Source organism: Pelobates fuscus, chromosome 5, assembly GCF_036172605.1.
Source record: "Pelobates fuscus isolate aPelFus1 chromosome 5, aPelFus1.pri, whole genome shotgun sequence".
NCBI lineage: Eukaryota > Metazoa > Chordata > Amphibia > Anura > Pelobatidae > Pelobates > Pelobates fuscus.
In genome coordinates this window covers 192,331,560-192,351,633 of record NC_086321.1, presented here as the reverse complement: position 1 = coordinate 192,351,633, position 20,074 = coordinate 192,331,560, and the positions used below count along the sequence as shown (strand labels likewise).

Below are 20,074 nucleotides of genomic sequence, written 5' to 3'. Positions count from 1 at the left end.
AGACACCGTAGAGATCCTTCCTTCTGGTGATACCGAAAAGACCATCTACGTCAAACTCCAGTATATCTGATACGCGACGAAAAATCTAAAGTAACGTGACTATGGCTGATGGAGGGATAGGTTCGTGTTATCTGACTAGTTCCAAAAGACCCCAATCAAAGTCCCACAACAGTGATACTTTGATTCATGGTTCTGGACCGTTTGCTACCCCACAGAAAGCGGCCTATCAAAGGCTCTTGATCGACCGAAGTGTCGTGAATCGTACTATGCGCCGGCGAAATAGCGGAACGTATCCCGTTAATGGAACGGTCGGATCGTTCCGATCGGTCCGTAGTGAAAATTATGATAGAGATTCAACATCGAGGTAGATAGGGGTAATAAAAGGATCGCAGTCCCTTTCCATACCCCAGCGAACTCCAAGTGTTCCATGCGGATAAGTTATTTCGGGGAATACCTGTTGTCCATGAGTCCCATAATAGGTCTCTAGTTGGTTGCGATAGTCCCTTGACATACCAGTCTCCCTTGGAAGACACCAATCCACCAACTCTAGCCGCTCCTGCATTATCAATAGATGATGTTCTCCTTTTGGATCTGCCCGAAGGTAAGTTAAAACTGAAGAAGCAGAGGATGATACCAATTAACAACAATCATTCTAGGTGCCATGCTTGGCTCCTTTACCTCGGTAATGAGTACTATCGAAGTCCTTGCCATTGTGATCCCAATTTCATAGGTGTGCCCAGATCTCAGGCAGTGAGCTTTCAGCCGATGTCTGGCCCGGTAGTGAAGTGGTCCTGGGAAATAGTCAAGGGATTATGGAGCCTTTCCGCCGTACCCATCGGATTTCCTTACGAAAAATCGCTATCGCTGATGTGGGAAGGTGTAATCCGCCCAAGGTGGAATCAATTCCGAAGTAGAGGTACGTAGTTACTCGGGAACTGGGATCGAACCGACTCCTCTCTGTTCACTATGAATCCCAACAATTCCCGAAACAGTAACATAAATCTAGTTTGTAGACGTAGTCAGGAATTGGACTTGCAAAAGGTCAGCAAGTCGTCTAGGTATGCTACAGCGGATACCCTTTGCTCTTCAGTGCGCCATGACCAGCTTCCGAAACTTCTTGAGGCACCATGTGAACCAGTAGGTAAGTGTCCTTCAAATCCAATCTTGCAAACCCCTTTCGAGGATTAGTTCTCCTAATAGATGCATACCTTCCTTCTTGAGTTGTCGGTACGCCCCAAAACCATTGGGTTGGCCTAGATTGATGACTGGGCGATAGTCTCCTGTCTTCTTCCTTACTACCAAAACAATAGTCCGTCCGCTTGAGGTCCTTGTTCTTTCGTCCCTAACTTCAAAGGTGTAAAATCCATCTTTAATTGGGCTGTTTTGTGCCGTTCTGTGCCACTGTCTGCCTTGCGTTCCCCCAACCTACATATTGCCCTTTGCACCCATTCCTTCACATCGTGAGTTTCTAGAGGTGAGTCTTGGGTTGGGTCAGTTCCGCAAAGTATAGAATTTTTACTCGGGTCTGATCATGTCCAGTAATTCATCCTAACTGGTTTTGAGTCCTTCTCTTACACCTTTACGTGGACCCCGGCCTGATCGGGACATAGATATCCCCGCAGTGACACCGAGCTCCCTGGTGAGGACTATCTTGTTTGTTCATAGAGGGTATGGGCATTCCACCCTGAGCTTGTTTCGGACATCTTTTCCCCCGAAGGCGGAAGTTGGCAAAGTGTGCCCGGTGCTCCGGTAAACCGGTGTCGGGTGGTACGTGAGTCAAACCAGATTGTCCAGTGTGCCTAAGGAAACCTTTCTTGCTAGGCGGATTCTGTCACTTTATCTCTTCCGATGGAGACTCTCCATTCTCTCATGATCTCCAGAGAAGGGGGAGGGATGAAGTCCTCGTCCCCTGATGATGGAGCCTGAGATGTTTAATGGACAGGACGTTCTGAGGGACGGTTCCGCTAAGTCGGGGTGTTCTCTTTCCCCTTTGGGGAAGCCGTGTTGGGCCCTTCCAATGGTGTTTAGGTGGTAAGGTGTCCGACTTGTTAGTCAGTATCTTGGAGAGGACTTCTTCCTCCGGAGCTGCCCTGGCGGCTTTAATCCTCCCCTGAAAATCGGTCAGGGGAATTGAGGGAAGTCCGACCTGTTGGTTCACACCTTTTCGGTCTGTGGAGCCAGGATCGTACAACAGTACGCTTATTGCCACTCAGTGTGCCTATGTGTACAACTGTGGTCACCCAGAATTTCGATCAATAGGTACCACTTTCTCAGGATCTGGGTAGTGGTCTGAGAATGAGGACACCCTCAGTAGGATCGGGATGAGTGGTCTGCGATGTCGGGGCGTAGCCCGAGTATGGGAGACGTGAAAGCCTCCCTATGTATAATCCAAGGGTTCATCCTTATATGTCCTAGAATTGTGGAGTTTGGCAGTATTGTGAGTTCTCCTTCTCGGTTAAGGGAAGGGTGTGCGGATCCTCCAGTTGAAGCATCGAGGTGTCGGAACACATGCATCTAGTGTGCCCTGGTCTGTGCATACAATGACAGAGTGTACTCTGAAGGTAGAAGCCCTAGAGTACACTCTGTCATTGTATGCACAGACCAAAGGGCGTGGGGGGTCACCCCTTCGTACCTATGCCACTAGCACCGTAGTAAGACTAGCCTGGGGGTCATCCAGCCTAGGGGGGTCACCCCTGTATGTATGTCTCTTATGGCATGTTGGGACACTCTTTCGGTTTGTGGGGTACCGAACAGGTGTCAGGTACGGCAGTACACTTATTGCCACAAGTGGGCTTCCACGTACAACTGGGGGTCACCCAGAATTGTTTCAATCAGTACCACTTAGAGATTTCCTGGGAGTGGTCTGAGGAGGGGGTCACCCTCAATAAGACCGGGATGAGCGGTCAGTAATGTCGGGACGTAAGCCCGTGTATGGGGAGGTATGGTAGCCTCCAAATTATCCAAGGGGTCACCCTTATTTGATAAAGTACTGTGGAGATTTGGCAGCACCGTGAGCTCTCCTTCCTGGTTCTGTCGACATACATGTATCCATTGTGTTCCGGTCTGTGCATACGGTAACAGATCGTACTCCGTGGTTATCAGCCCGTCCTAGGGCGTGGGGGTTAAACCCCAGTATATATATGTCCCTAGTACTGGAATAGGATTCGCTTGGGATTCGCCCAGCGTAGGTGGTTCACCCCAGTCTATGTATGTCAGTAGGACAGGGACCAGATTCGCTTGGGGGTCACCCAGCGTATGGGGTTCACCCCGGTATAAGTATGTCAGTAGGACAGGAACCAGATTCGCTTGGGTCACCCAGCGTAGGGGTTTCACCCCAGTATAGGTATGTCACTAGGACAGGGACCAGATTCGCTTGGGGGTCACCCAGCGTAGGGGGGGTTACCCCAGTATAGGTATGTCACAAGGACAGGGACCAGATTTGCTTGGGGGTCACCCAGTGTAGGGGCTTCACCCCAGTATAGGTATGTCACTAGGACAGGGACCAGATTCGCTTGGGGTTCATCCAGTGTAAGGGGGGTCACCCCTGAACCACAATGTCACTTTGGAGAGGTGTCTGCCATGCTTGGGGTTCACCCAGCATAAGGGGGGTCACCCCTGTTAATCACTCCGTTATGTGCCTCCACTACTGTGTCCTGTATCCCTGTGGGGATGGAGTATATCCAGTGGTTGTGAGGTCCAGTGGGATTAGGGAGCTGAGTAAGTTATCGGCTCTATTTAATTTCCCTGCCAGCAGATAGAGTAAAGCATCCACTATGTGCCCACAGCAGGGAAAAGTCCAGTCTTAATCCTCCAGATTTACAAGAAAACTTTTATTCCACATGACATTTGTATGTAACATGACCGGTGTATAGTCGCCATATGGGCTGGCGGAACCTTGGACAAAAACCCCCCCACATACCTAACCCAATAACACACTGACACCTGGTATATGGGAACATTTGTCCACAGCTTTATTAAATAATTTATATAATATATAACGATAATATTGCTTTAAATAAATTAACATATAAACATGGGTCATTGCCCCCACCTTCCGCCCCTCTCATCCGTATCCTTCTTTTTAATAGAGGGCAATGACCCCCAACATAACAAATACAAATATATAACGACATTTTCCAACCTCGCCAACTTGAACCGAACAAGTGCCAACCATAAGTAACCATGGCAGGGGTATACCCGGATACCCCTGCCCCACCAGGTTCTGAGCCACCTCCAGGACTCGAAACCACCATTGACCATAATTCCAATTTTTCCATGTTCCTCACGTTCCTCATAGGGAGCCTATGTCCTCTCTCTCAGCTCCCTATCCCGCCACAAGCTCAGACCTTGACCCCTTAAGCTGTCTGAGCTCCGCCACCCCGAAGAAGGAACGCCCTCTGCAGCCCTTCCTGCAGCCCCAAATTCAGCAGGTCGTAACCCACTGCCGAAAGGTGTACACCGTCCGAGCGGTAATACCCATCCAACCCCTCCTCCAGCTCCTGGTGCCTTACCACCACTCCCCCCAGTTTCCTGACAAAACTCGCCATCAGGCTGTTTACCTTGCCCCTGCATCTGTCAATGGCAACCGGGTCCCGTGCGTACCGCCACCGCCGCCTCGGAACAATCTCAGACCATACCAGCATCACCCCGGGGAGCAGATCAACCAACCGGTTAAGATCCTGCTTCATCCATTTAACCAGCCTCCGCTGCGGGGTGAGGCCCAAGTCATTACCGCCTGCATGTAAGACTAGCATATCCGGCCGCGCCCCGCCTGCGACCATACCAAATATTGCCCTGCAGACGTCCCCCCAGCAAAAGCCCCGATACCCCCACCAGCGCACTACGAGCTGGCCCTCCGGAAAGCCCAGCTGCTGGCCTTGTGCTCGAGCTGCAGCCCTCCGTCCAGCCCAGAAAACGAAGGAATGACCCACGATCCAAGCGACCCGGCCTGGGGAAGAAAGAAAACACAGGATAAAAACCACCCGTACCCCCAAGGCCGCCCCAATGCCCCTTAGTGTTCCAACAAACCCAAGCGTACATATGAGCGGAACCTAACAGATTCCCATCTCCCAATCCGCTTGACTACCTCATCCCCCAAACCTAGACGTGTGGCCTCCGTGGCCGCCCCAATACGAAAGGAGTGGGTACCGTATGTGCCGGCATCCAGTCCCATCTGACCCAGACCCAGACTGAAAACTTTCTGAAATTGGAAGCGAGAGAGCGACGAGCCATCCGCGTGGACCAACTCCGACACCGCAGCTACTGGGCACAGTGCCGAGCCCGGCAGCGCCCCCAGCGGAACGTCCCGGCCCTTACCTTCCACATCCGTCTTGGACCTAGCCAAGTGTACCACCAGCTTCCCATCCAGTATACGTACCCCGGACACCTGTAGGCCCCCCGTGGCCGCCCGGGTGTTGCTCACCAACTCCCCGACGCGGAACGCCCCAAAGAAAGCCAAAAGAAATGCCACACGGAATAGCGACACCTCAAATGCATTGAAACAAATGGTGGGCAGCACCTGAACAAGCCCTTCCAGCACATGCACCGACACCGGGCGCCTGGCGTCGGGGGCCCTCCGAGCCCTCCGATACCCTTTGAGTGCTTGCCGGACAATAAACGCCTTGGTAAGGTCCGCTCCCCCATGGAGCTTGAACCAGAATGCCATTGCTGCCATGTTCCTGTCAATCACCGCCGGGGAGGCGCCCCCCGCCAGTAATTGAAAGGTAAACCACAAGAAGGCATCCAGAGGCGGCTCCCCTCGTACCCCTCGGCCCAGCCCGCCCCAGGAACGTTCCCATGAACTCCAGACCTTACTGTATGCGGCCCATGTGGCCGGCGCCAGCGAAGCCTTCACGAGTCCGCCAAGCAGGACGCTCCTAGCTGCCACATCTCGATCGGGCACGGCTGACCCCTGTCCTGGGCCTCCGGGGCCATCATTCGAAACCGGGACCACTGAAAACGAGACAGAGCGTCAGCCACCTCGTTCAAGTACCCTGGCACATGGCGTGCGCGAAAGACCACATTCAGGGACATGCACAGCAAAACAAAGCAACGCAGCAGAGTCACCACCGGCCTCGATGCCGCAGACTGATTATTAACCGCGTGCACCACGGACATGTTGTCCGAGAAGAAAACTACCTTCCTGTCCCTCAACCGGTCCCCCCACAGAGCCAACGCCACCACCAGCGGGAACAGCTCTAGAAACGCCAGGTTACGCATGAGGGGGCTCCGCCCCCATGCCTCCGGCCACTTTTCTGCACACCAGCTCCCGCTGAAGTAGGCCCCAAAACCCACGCTACCCGACGCGTCGGTATACAGCTCCAGCTCGGCTGCCGACACGCCCCCTTGCCGAAAGAACACCGTTCCGTTAAAGTCCCTGAGGAAGGTATCCCACACCCCCAAGTCTGCCCGCATGGATGAAGATACCCGTATGAAATGGTGAGGGGAACGAATCCCCGCGGTAGCCGCCGATAAGCTGCGGCTAAACACCCTACCCATGGGTATCACCCTACAGGCGAAATTGAGCATACCGACCAGCGACTGCAGTCGGCGCAGGGTCACCTTCCGTGCCCGACGCACCTCGGCCACCACGCCGCGCAACCCTTCTAGTTTTGCCAGCGGCAGCCGACATTCCCCCCGCACTGAATCGATCTCCAGACCCAGGAAACTAAGGCACTCAGTCGGGCCCTCAGTTTTATCCGCCGCCAGCGGCACCCCAAAGCAGCCCGCCACCCATTGAATAGTACCTAACAAGTGCTGGCACGCGGGAGAGCCGGCCGGCCCCACACACAGGAAATCATCCAGATAGTGCACCACCGCTTTATCTCCCGCTTCCATCCGCACCACCCACTCAAGAAATGAACTAAACTTCTCAAAGTAAGAGCACGAAATGGAACACCCCATGGGAAGGCACAAATCCACAAAGTAGCCCCCCTCAAAGAAGCACCCTAACAGGTGGTGACACGCCGGGTGTACCGGAAGCAATCTAAAAGCAGCCTCTATATCCACCTTGGCCATCAACGCACCACGCCCGGCTCTCTTCACCAGCTCGACCGCCTGGTCAAACGATGCATAAGAGACCGAGCATAGGTCCCTGTCAATGTCGTCGTTCACCGACTCCCCTTTAGGATAGGAAAGATGGTGAATGAGCCGAAACTTCCCTGTTTCTTTCTTGGGGACCACTCCGAGGGGAGAGACCCGAAGGCCCTCCAGCGGCGGGGCCGAGAAAGGCCCTGCCATCCTACCCAACCGCACCTCCTTGTCCAGCTTCTCCCGAACCACCTCTGGAAACTCCACCACCGACTTGAGATTATGAGGGCACGCAGTGCCACCCCTCTCCCGAAAAGGAATGACAAACCCTTGCCCAAACCCCGCCCGAAGCAGCTCCGCGTCTGCCCTGTTACCGTAGCGGTTTAGCCAGGGCTCCATCGCGTCTAGTTTCACCGGGGTTAGCCCCCGAGGTAGTGGGAGACCCTCCGCCGCCAACCGCGGCAGAGGCTCCCGTCCCCCCGGACTTTCCTTTCTTGAAACATCGTTGGAGCCCGTGAGCCCCACCGCAGCCCGAGCACTCGTGCTTGAAGCGGCAGGCTGCGCCCCACTTGCACTGGCCCTCATTAAAGAGCCAGCATAAGCCCTTCTGCGAGGCGGCCGACGAGGAGGACTGACCCTTAGCGCCAGTCGCGTGCTGAAAGGGCTGCGCCTTCTGCGCCATCATGAGCTACATTCAGAGAGGCAGGTCCATCTGGTCCCACCGCATGCCCGGATTCGCCGCCAGCCGCTGCCGGAACTGCTCATCATACCGCCACCATGCCAATCCGCCATAGGTGCGGTATGCCTCCCATATGCCGTCCAAGTAGCAAAACAGGGACGAGCAGGAGCCCGGCGATTTTTCCCCGATTACGCTGGCCAGGATACAGAATGCCCTTAGCCAGTTACCAAAAGACTTCGGTATCTTGCGATACCTCCGCCGTTTCTCCTCCTCCTCCTTCTTATCGTCCTTCTTGTCCTCCTCCTTGAGGTCAAGAAAGTCCTCCAAGGGAAGAAGAGAGAAGATCTCGCAAAATTCCCCCTTCCAGATTTTATCTTTCACCTCCTGCTTGAGGTGCACCCCCAGTGGGCCCGCGAAGGACACATACGCATGCTGCCTCGCCGCTTCCGTCACCCCACCCGTCAACTCCGCCCGTTCGCTTCCCACCTCACCCGCACTGGAAGCCGACACAGCTTCACCGCCCGCCACTCCCGCCGGGGTCCCTAGGCCGGACCCCGCCTCACCTCCCCCTTGCGTCCACACCTGCCCTACGCTACCCTGTGTGCCACCCCCCGCTCCCAGTGAGTGGAGTAGTGACTGCAGTGTTTGTACTAGTGCACTGGACTGTAGCGATTCAGTAGACTCACCGGCCAAGCCCCTGGAGCCGAGGATACCCGGGGCTGCGCAGTCCGTCACTGCCCATCCAGGATGAACGCCATCCGCCGATGTCCCGCCAACCAGGGAGCCCACCCGGTGCCTGGAAAACTCAGATGAGGAGCGACTCCGGGACCTGGAAAGAGGAGAAGAAGTCCTGGGCAAGGCGTACTGTTCCCCCACTACCTTCCCGTCCCGAACCGAGGAGCGCCTGCCAACCGCCAAAGCCTCCCGCCGGGTATCCTCCCGCCGTCGCGCCCCAAAGGCCCTGAGAGCCCTGCCACGTGGACTACGACTCCTACCGTCACCTTTGGAAGCCAACCCCCGTCGATGCAACCTGGGGGACCCGGACCCTGCCGAACTCCCTGACGTTGCGCGCCTGCGCCGGGGCCTCCGTCTGCGCGTCCTGGGGGCCCTAACCGGCGAGGGGCTAGCACTACCAGACTCCGAACTAGACCCGCCCCCCCCGCTTCCTGCCCCGCGCCCCAACCCCGCTGCAGCCCGACCTACCCCTGCTCCTACAGAACCCAGACCAGGAACACCTCCCCCGGGGCCCTCTACGGACGCGGACGGTGACACCCCGCTCCCCGAGACAGCTATCCCCGACCGACCGGACCTCGGCGCCTTTCCTTTCCCCTTACCCTCTACCGCCCTCCTAACCTCCACCGGACCCGCAGGCTCTACCCTCCGCCCCGCAAGCGAACTACCGAGGGACCCCCCACCCTCCCCCACGGAAGCCTGCCCAGTCTGCACTCCGCGAGACCCCTTCGCAGCATCCCGCACCCCCCCCAGGGGCCCACCGCCCGACCCCTGCTCCCCTTGGGCCACTCGCCTACCCGCCCCCCCGTCCGCCCGCTCCCTGGAATCGGGCCTCACTCCCCGCCTGCCCACCACGCCAAGGGGACCCCCGGAAGGGGCACCTGCACTTGCCTGCTGTACGTTGGGCCCGTCGCGGACCGTCCCAGTCCGCGTGCTGCTGTCCACTGCCAAGACCGATGGGGGTGCCCTCCTGGGCCGAGACCCCGCCCCGCCAGGCCCCGCACCAGGCCGTCCGGCCGCCATTTTGGATCCTGCTCCGCGCATGGCCCCATCCGTGTTAGGGGTTGGTGCAGCGATGTCCAGGGCAGCCGCCCGTCTAGACTCACCTCGCCGAAGCCCCGGCCGCACACTGGGAGGCAGAGCCTCGACCAGGCAGCTCCTGGGCCTGCTGCAACTTCCACTGGCTGTCTCCTGCACTCCCGTGCCACCGACCTCCGGTTCTCCTCCCGGGCTCAAACGCCTCGGGGGCCTCCTGGCCCGCGCCGGGCGCGAGTCTCCGGCCACATGTCCTGCCGCCGCAGCAAGGACCGGGCCCAGCTGGGCCTGCACCCATTCCGCTCCTTGTTGCCGCGCCGCTGTCCTGATCCCCTCCAGAAGCTTCTCCACGACATCCATGGCCCTGCAGAGGAGACAAAGAGAGAAACCCTACCCAGCAAGTTTAGAGAGCACCGGGATGCACACAAACTAAACCGGGTAGGAAATTAGAAGTGAACCTCACAAAATGGCTCCTCCCTTAAATAGCCAAACCCACATATCCCATAACCCACCTGTCCTGTCTGTTCCTCCTGGGCCCGCCTCCTAACCCCTGTCAAGGCCCTGTTCCGCTTAAGCTGTGCTTTTGGCTACATGGGGCTACATTATAGAGCAAACTGCCAGCAGACCGGAGTACTGCATCCAATATATGCACACAGCAGGGATCAGTCCTACATAAGTGGACACTTCATGCATAATCCTGTCAACTTTATTCCACCTGCCAGTGTTGTGTAACAGGATTGATTTCAGCAGTGAACATTTAATACATAATCTCCCAGAAAAAGACTTGGAGAACTTCATTTCACAGGAACTTTATTTTGACAATGTAGAGCAGACTGCCAGTTCGTGGGAATCACGAACTGGCTAAAACCGAATGGCCGACGTGAATCTCGCGATAGCCGCGAGATTTAAGATGGCCGCTGTTCGCGCGCAAATGCGCCGTGCGTTCCGCGAACGCCCGCCGGTGCAGTACTGAGTCCACCCGGTACCCCCAACCCCCAGAGACCTGCCCTGAAGTCCTGGCACCAGAGCAAACAAAACGCGATCACGGTAAAACGCTGCGATCCGCGCGAGATTAAATCAGAGAAAGAGAAACAACAAAGTGCCAGCAGAGACAAGTCCAATAGAAAAACGTAAAATCAACAGCAAAAATCAGGATAGAAGGACCAATGTAATCCCCACAAAGCAAAAGGGAATTAGCAAATTATCATATTAACCCCTTAAGGACACATGACATGTGTGACATGTCATGATTCCCTTTTATTCCAGAAGTTTGGTCCTTAAGGGGTCAAAGAGACAAAGCTAATACTAACTGAAAAGGCAACTAGCAAATTATCAGGGTAGAAAAGCAAGTCTAATACCAAAAAGTAAAAGCAATTTAGCAGATAATCAGGGTAGAGAAGGGAGAGGGTAGCAGGGGACAAATACCACACCATAAACATTCAAATATAATGATAAATGTAGTATAAATGAAAACAGTTTGGAGAAAAATACTCTGACCTGTGCCTTGGCTGGTAAGCAGCAAAGAAAGAGGAAATCATGTGACTGTCAGGGCTTTATATATGGATGTGATGCCTGTTACTGATTGGTTTAAAGTTTTCTGATTGACTTGTGCTGCTGGAGGCATAAAGTAAAGAAAGTTATGCAAAATCTGAAGCCTCCTGTCATGTGATAAAATTAATTGTTGCTTCCCATCAAACTGGGAAGGGTTAGAAGGCCATTTCCTAACAATTAAAAGTCCATCATTCTATAGTGAGAAAGATTATTCAGAAGTGGAAAACATTAAATACAGTTGTCAATCTTACCAGGAGTGGATGTCCCAGCAAAATTACCCCAAAGTCAGACCGTGCATTGCTCAGAGGAATTGCAAAAAAACAAGTTACATCTCAGACTCGACAGGCCTCAATTAGCATGTTAAATGTTAACGTTCATGACTGTTAGAAAAATACAATTAAAGAGAGACTGAACTAGTATGGTTTACTTTTAAGGGTTGCCAAGAGAAAGCCTCTTCTCTCAAAAAAGAACATGGCAACTCAGCTTAGGTTTGCAAGGTTGTTCCGAACAATAAAATGTTCCTTTAAGTATGTGTATTTGTAATCATTGAACCATATTAAAGGAACATTATAGTGTTACAACCTGTATTATAGGAATATAAACCCATATTATTATTATTATTTTATTATGTATGTAGCCAGGCCCGGACTGGCCATCGGGCACACCGGGCAAATGCCCGGTGGGCTGCGGTGGCCGTGGGCCGAGGCCGGCAGGAGAAGGTCCCGGGATCTCCCCTGCCGTTCTTTGCAGGGCCGGCACTATCCTAGAGCCGGCCCCGCTGTATTCCATGGAGGGCCGGTAGGGAGATCAAAGATCTCCCTCACCGGCCCACATGCTGTCAAAAGCGGCCGCCGGCGGGGAGAGAGAGGGAGGGAGCCAGCCTGCCAGCAGAGGAACCCGGCGGAGCTCTATCTTGCAGCTCCGCCGGGTTCCTTTAGCGAGATCAGGAGCGTTGCCATGGCAACCCCTGCAGGCTAGAGTTCACTCACCGCTGGACCACCAGGGAAGGTGCACCATGCCGGAACCCCCTCCCAGGCTAAAAGGTAAGAAGGGAGGGGGGGATATAATGCTTAATTATTTTTTATTTTTTTTATTTACCCCCCAAACACACACAATCCCTTCTAACATGTATACAGAGCACTCTCACACACATCACACTCAGCACTCACACACATCACCCACAACACTCTCACACTCAGCACTCTCACACACATCATTCCCAGCACTCTCACACACATCACACTCAGCACTCTCACACACATCATCAACAGCACTCTCACACTCAGCACTCTGCAGTCTCACACACATTACACTCAGCACTCTCACACACATCATCCACAACACTCTCACACTCAGCACTCTCACACACATCACACTCAGCACTCTCACACACATCACACTCAGCACTCACACACATCATCCACAGCACTCTCACACTCAGCACTCTCACACACATCATCCACAGCACTCTCACACACATCACACTCAGCACTCTCACACACATCACACTCAGCACTCACACACATCATCCACAGCACTCTCACACTCAGCACTCTCACACACATCACACTCACACACAGCACTCTCAAACTCAGCACTCTCACACACATCATCCACAGCACTCTCACACACATCACACTCAGCACTCTCACACACATCACACTCACACACATTACACTCAGCACTCTCACACACAACACACTCAGCACTCACACACATCACACTCAGCACTCACACACATCATCCACAGCACTCTCACACACACATCACACACAGCACTCTCTCACACATCACACACAGCACTCTCACACACACATCATCCACAGCACCCACACACGCAAATCACCCACAGCACCCACACACACATCACACAGCACCCTCACACAAATCAATCACACACAGCACCCAAACACACAGCACCCTCACACACACATACTGCACCCCTCAAATACACACAGAACCCCCCCGACACACTGCACCACACACATACACAATACTTCCAAACACATTTATATATATACACACACACACACACACACTAGATTCCTTGTAAGCAAACACATACTACACTCCTAAACACACACTCTCTACAAACACTACATCACTTATACACACACACACACTATAGCCCGCAATGCACACTCTTGCTACATTCCCTATACACATTCTCTACAGCCCCTAGCCACATATGCATTACATTACACCACAAACACAACACGCCTAAAACCGACCTTATAACACAATACCACACCACAATCAGCTCACTCTGCACACACACAATACCTCAAGCAGGCTCCAAACACATGCACAATACTCTTTCCTGGCATTTTTGTCTCCTGGTATCCATTTATAGAGACACCAGAGACAAGTTGCAAGGAAACACAGTGCAAGCATGTTATTAAATTTGTTAAATGTTATTAAATACAAATACAGGGCTTTTTTCTCATGCTAGAGCTCTTCAGCAGAGCTCTGCGCATGGTCTGCCCTGGAAGAGCATTGAACCAACATGCTCACTTTGAGAGGGGGCGTTTTTGTCATTAGTGCTGACAAAACACACCCTCTCTGCCCCGCCCCCTTCTTAGTGGGCCGCTGTGGTAAAAAAATGCCCGGGCCGAATTTTTTCCCAGTCCGGCCCTGTATGTAGCGCCATCAGATTCCGTAGCGCTGTACAATATTCCTAACATTATAATGCCCTAGCCGATAGTTTCTAGGCCCTCCACGCCACAATTGCAATAAAAATAATATTAAAGATTATAGATCCTATCAAAACTTCTCATAGGAAAGCATTGAATCCAATGCTTCCCTTTGAGTTGTAAGGAAGCCAATAATACTTGCAAAAAGGCAATTAAAGTGGCTAAACTAGAAAATGAGAAATTGATAGCCAAAGAATGCAAACCAAACCCCCAAATTTTTTTCAAGTACATTAATTCTAAAAAAACAAAAAATGAAAGTGTAGGTACACTGAAAACAGAGATGGGTCTGTTAGTCAATGAAGACCAGGAAAAGGCAGAAATTTTAAACAACTATATTTTTCTTCAGTATATATTAATGAGGATCCTATGGCAAGAGATATACATATGATTGCTGCAACAAACTTGCAGATAACTTGTGATTGAATAACTCGAGACAAGGTGCTACAGCTATTAAAGAAAATTAATGTAAATAAAGCTCCGGGGCCTGACGGTATCCACCCACAAGTACTTAAGGAGCTAAGTGGGGAAATAAGTGAACCTCTGTATTTAATTTTTCAAGATTCTTTTGTTTCAGGTTTTGTACCGGAGGATTGGAGGAAGGCAGATGTTGTTCCTATATTTAAAAAGGGTTCAAAATCCTTGCCTGGAAATTATAGACCTGTGAGCTTAACTTCTGTGACTGGGAAATTATTTGAACGGCTATTAAAGGATAATATTCAGGAATTCATTGGGAAGAACTGTGTTATTAGCATGGTTTTATGAAACATAGGTCATGTCAAACTAACCTAATTGCATTCTACGAAGAAGTAAGTAGAAATATAGATCAGGGTGTTGGAGTGGATGTGATCTACTTGGATTTTGCCAAGGCATTTGATACGGTTCATCACATAAGGTTAGTCTTCAAACTTAAAGAAATTGGTCTAGATGAATACTCTTGTTCTTGGATAAAACATTGGCTTAAGGATAGAGTACAGCGAGTTGTCATAAATGGTAAATTTTCAAGCTGGACAAAAGTGGTAAGTGGTGTCCCTCACGGATCTGTTTTGGGACCGCTTCTATTTAACATATTTATAAATGATCTTGAAATGGGCATTGAAAGCCATATATCAGTGTTTGCAGATGACACAAAACTTTATAAAGTAATAAAATGTGAGCAGGATATTGCCTTGCTGCAAAGGGATTTGGATAGATTGGGGGACTGGGCACTAAAATGGCAGATGAAATTTAACATAGAAAAATGAAAAGTTATGCACTTCGGGGTTAAGAATGCACAAGCAATTTACACCCTAAATGGTAGTGTACTAGGGATAACCACACATGAGAAGGATTTGGGAATTGTTATAGACAACAAATTAGGTAACAATATGCAATGTCAATCTGCCATTGCTAAGGCCAGTAAGGTTTTGTCATGTATAAATAGGGGCATAAATTCTCGAGATGAAAATATAATTTTGCCTTTTTATAAATCGCTGGTAAGACCACACCTTGAATATGCTGTGCAATTTTGGGCACCTGTTCTAAAGAAAGATATCATGGCACTAGAAAAAGTGCAGAGACGAGCTACAAAATTGATAAAAGGAATGGAGCATTTTAGTTATGAAGAAAGGTTAAAAAATTTAAATCTCTTCAGTTTGGAAAAACGGCGCCTGAGAGGGGATATGATAACATTATACAAATATATTCGGGGCCAGTACAAACCATTATCTGGAAATCTATTCATAAACAGGGCTATACATAGCACATGAGGTCACACATTTAGGCTTGAAGAAAGGAGATTTCATCTAAGGCAAAGAAAAGGCTTTTTTACAGTAAGAGCAATAAGGATATGGAATTCATTGCCTGAAGAGGTGGTTTTGTCAGAGTCTATACAGATGTTTAAACTGCAATTGGATAAATACTTGCAAAAACATAACATACAGGGATATAATTTCTAATTAGTGGGGTAATAGCTGCTTGATCCAAGGAGACATCTGACAGCTATTTTGGGGTCAAGAAGGATTTTTTTCCTAGTTTGTTGCAAAATTGGAAGCGCTTCAGACTGGGTTTTTTGCCTTCTTTTGGATCAACAGCAAAAGCATTTGTGAGGAAGGCTGAACTTGATGGACGCAAGTCTCTTTTCAGCTATGTAACTATTTGGTCATATGACTGAGTTTCATTCGGTAGAGGAAGCGCCTCTGGTGTTTAACCCTGCAATGTTAACATTGCAGTTTAACCCCTTAAGGACACATGACATGTGTGACATGTCATGATTCCCTTTTATTCCAGAAGCGTGGTCCTTAAGGGGTTAAACAAAACTGCAATGTTTTACATTACAGGTTTTAAACAACAGGGCCACTGCACTTTTTACTGAATTACGTTGTTTTATTAAATTATACATAAAGAAAACTACTTTAAAAAATAAAGGAACTACTTTTCCTGATATAGAAACCACAGGTTGACAAAAGCTGAGAAAAGGTAGAGCTTTAATCAAGCTCCATGACATTTGTCATCTTATTCATTGCTTGCCAATACCCACTCACATTCTTACAGGGTCAAGTCACCTCCTTCCAACAATGATTCTCCCAAAATGAGTATGCACATCCTTTTACACACATGCCCTAGGGAGAGCAGAGGAAGCAACGTCTAGTGTGCCGCCATAGTAAATTTACCAAGATGGTAGCACTGTGCATCACTACTAATAAAATTTCTACCTACCCACCTGCAAAATTGTGGCCCAGACAAAATTATGGCCACCACCTCCTCTCTTAAAAAGGCCTTACCTACCCCTAACCATAATAATAGTGAGAGGGTGGGCAATAAACTAAATTCCCTTGGAAAAATGTTTTAATTGCCATCAGATATTTTTTATCTTCTTAAAACATATCGTCTCATATATCTGAAGAATTGCCTGTGATAGGTTGGGTAGTATTGGATAAGGGAAGCATGGGGGATTTAGGCATGGCACGTGCCCTCTTCTTCTTTTTAAATAATCAAATTGAAAGGAGAGAGCCAGTAGCTCTGTCCTTTTTTATTAAATGAGTGACCATTTTGAATGGGCAAAATTTCCATGAATAATTGCCGAAGTCTATACCCAAACATTCCAGTTATTCTAATTCTCCCTTGTGATGAGTATTATCGCTTTTTGTGGATTCCATTATTGTGTACTTAAAGGGTTACTTAAAGCAACATGACCAGGAGCCCATTCTAAAAAGGTTTAAACCATTACTGGGAAAAATGGCCAGGGTACTCCTAGCATCGTGACCACTACAGCAATATGTAGTATAATATGGATATAATGCATGGAGTAACCATTTAACTGTTGTGGACATGCATTTGTGTAATACCTTATTATTTAATTTACAATGATTTCCAGACAGGTTTTGTCAGCGTTTCAGTGAGTTGCAAGGTATTGTTTCTCCTTGTTGTTACTGACCTTTCTTTAGGCACTAAACAACCTAAAACACTACACATAAAAAGCATATGCACAAACTGAATAGTCCATTGATTTGCTTTCTGTGTTAATTCAAATTTTCTAACTAAAAAATTATGACCAAAAAACAATAAAACATAGTAGACCAGTGTATTAATTGTTCTCTTGGCCCTAAACATACTTCAGAAAGAGAACAGCCTGTTCCTGCCTATTGTTCTCAGTGACATTCTGAATCTCTCTCTTTTTCTTATAGTGCAGCTGATGCCCATCTTCAAGCTGAATCTGCTTCAGTTGCCGCTCAGCAGGCACTGGAAGCTTCTCATGCTGCCCGGATCCTGTCCCATGACCTGGAGGAGCTTCTGGAGCAGCCAAGTGAGTGTGTGCCAATAGCATGCTTGAACTGGGAGGAACATTACCTATATTTCATCTTTTGGACAGGCTTAGTGTATATGTCATGGTGCACATAACTGTTTTTGTAAATGGTGGGATGGAAAATTCCATCAATACATTGTGCTAGAAAAATTGCTAAGAAATATGTAGCTTTTTAGTGGGCTAGGCCAACAACATCCTCTATTCCAAAGATTGCGTGACTGTGGAGAGTAGGACAACCCTATTGCAGGTGGTTCTCCTGCGGTGCAACTGTATTCCTCTTTCAAGAGAGTATACAATTAAATATTATTTATAGAGCGCCAAGTTCCATAGCGCTATACAATGGGTGGACTAACAGATTAGTATTTGTAACCAGACAAGTTGGACACACAGGAACAGGAGGATTGAGGGTCCTGCTCAATTAGTTTACATGCTAGAGGGAGTTGGGTAATGTGATACAAAAGTGTAGGGTAGAAAAATAGGTTGCTAGGATAGTGTTCATTGAGGGCTTAGTGTTTTGTTTTGATGACAGTGACTGTGACAGTGACTGTTGTGATGTGATGTCCATAAGCTGGCAATAAAACTAACATGTAATCACCATGAGGGAATATTGCCTTGTTTGTAGAAATGTTTCCAAGCAGGGTCAATTACTTAGATGGGGCCAATATATAGCCCATACCCTGGGTGATGTGGTAAAGGAACACTCCAAACACCTTCACTATTACAGTATGCTGTAGTAGTTATGGTGCCAGGAGTGCCATGGTGCCTCGCAAGTAGTCAAGCCATTTCAGAACAGCCTGACTTATTTCCTGAGATCTGCTGGGCATTTGACTAGTTTCAGGACAGCCAGACGCTCTCTGTCAAAGCCAGAGAAAGCAACCTTCGGCACTCCAGATGTTATGGACTTCATTTCCCATGATGCTTTGACAGCAATATGGCTGTAATAGCATTATGGCAGATATAGTTCACAACATCTGGAGTGCCAAAGGTTGCCAACCCTTGAACTAAGCTAAGCTTGATGGAGCAGGCTGAGAGCAATCATACAATGAGCCAGACCTGCATTGTATGATTGCTCAGGAGAGCTAATGGAGGTTCCTAAGCAGGTGCTTCTGGCTCTCATGTGGTTGTAGTGGAGATGGGGACCAGCTCAATGTCTTATGATGCTGTTTCCCTCAAAACAGCTCTGACTTCATTTGTATCTGTACTTGTGCCAAAGACAACTATGACATCATATGGAACATTAGGTGGTGCTATAGGTGATCTAGATTATGCTGTAAATTAGATCAATATTTAAAGCCTTGGCTTTCCTATGAAACAATAATGTTAAGATCAACTGCCTGGTGTATTGTGGGGGTTCTCCAGTAGTAATATCCTCCAAAATACCTCTAATCTTTAGGTTTCTGCATCTGGTAACATCCACCAAGGAATCCATGCAAAGTGATAAGGCCTCATGCTGTTTCTGCAGAGCGGACAAGGACAATGTCAGGACGAACCAGTGGCCCAACATGCAGAATTAAGTAAAACAAGTAACAAATACAAACAGTAACAACGTATAACCGGGCATTAGAATGGCTGGAATTAACATAATAGAATAAACAGTAACGAGGCGAGGTCAGGAATACAGAAAGGAACAAATAAGTCAAGCCAAGCCAAGATCAAAAAACAATAATCAGAATCAGGAATGCGCTCTCAGATAACCAACAGGATGGAAACCACGACAGGGCACTGAACAACTGCAGGTTTGGGTTTAAATAACCCAGTAAATCCTTCTATTGGCTGATTTGGGTCCCATGACCCCAGAAATGGCGTGCACGGCGAAAACGTGACGCCGCACGCACATTTAAGTCACTAGTGACGTCATTGTGGGTGGCGTTATTATATAGTGCCGACCTTGCAGCGCCCTTCCTAATGCTGAACAAACTGCATGGAGGGAGAGGCTCTGGAGGTAAGGTGAGTAACCTCTCTCTCTTTTAGTGTGACCGCACCGATCAGATGGAACAGGAACCCATGAGCCTTCTTCAGGACCATAACCCTTCCAATCCACCAGATACTGCAAAGAACCATGTAAGAACCTGGAGTCCAAAACAGAACGGACTTCGTACTCTTCCTGTCCCGCAACCACCAAGGGCGTGGGTAGCGCGGCAGGAGTAGTGTATCTTATGCAGATAACTGGCTTTATTAACCCCTTAAGGACACATGACATGTGTGACATGTCATGATTCCCTTTTATTCAAGAAGTTTGGTCCTTAAGGGGTTAAAGAAACATGAAAAGTATGGGGTATTCGAAGGTTGGCAGGGAGGTAAAGGACATAAGACACCGGATTGATCCTACGTGAAACACGTAAAGGACCAATGTATCTAGTGAACAGCCAAACCTTGTCCCCTACTTGATAAGGAGGTGCACCACTACGTCTCTTATCAGCATGTTGCTTAAAACGGGAAGCAGCGCTAGCTAAGGAAGAATGAACCAGATCCCATGTTTCCTCATAAAGGGTCAGATGCTCATCCACAGTGGGGATATCTGTATCAGAGAACACAGAAGGTAAAACAGTAGGGTAGAGACCATATACAACATAA

At 49.4% G+C, this 20,074-nt stretch overlaps 1 protein-coding gene across 1 annotated transcript in view; it reads left to right on the top strand.

Annotated features, from left to right (window-relative positions):
• Nucleotides 1-20,074, top strand: part of JPH4 (junctophilin 4) — a 90,986-nt gene that overhangs the window by 28,188 nt on the left and 42,724 nt on the right. The window contains exon 4 of the mRNA XM_063454870.1: nucleotides 17,382-17,500. Coding sequence (XP_063310940.1) covers nucleotides 17,382-17,500 — 119 coding nt within the window. The remainder of the gene's footprint in view (nucleotides 1-17,381; nucleotides 17,501-20,074) is intronic.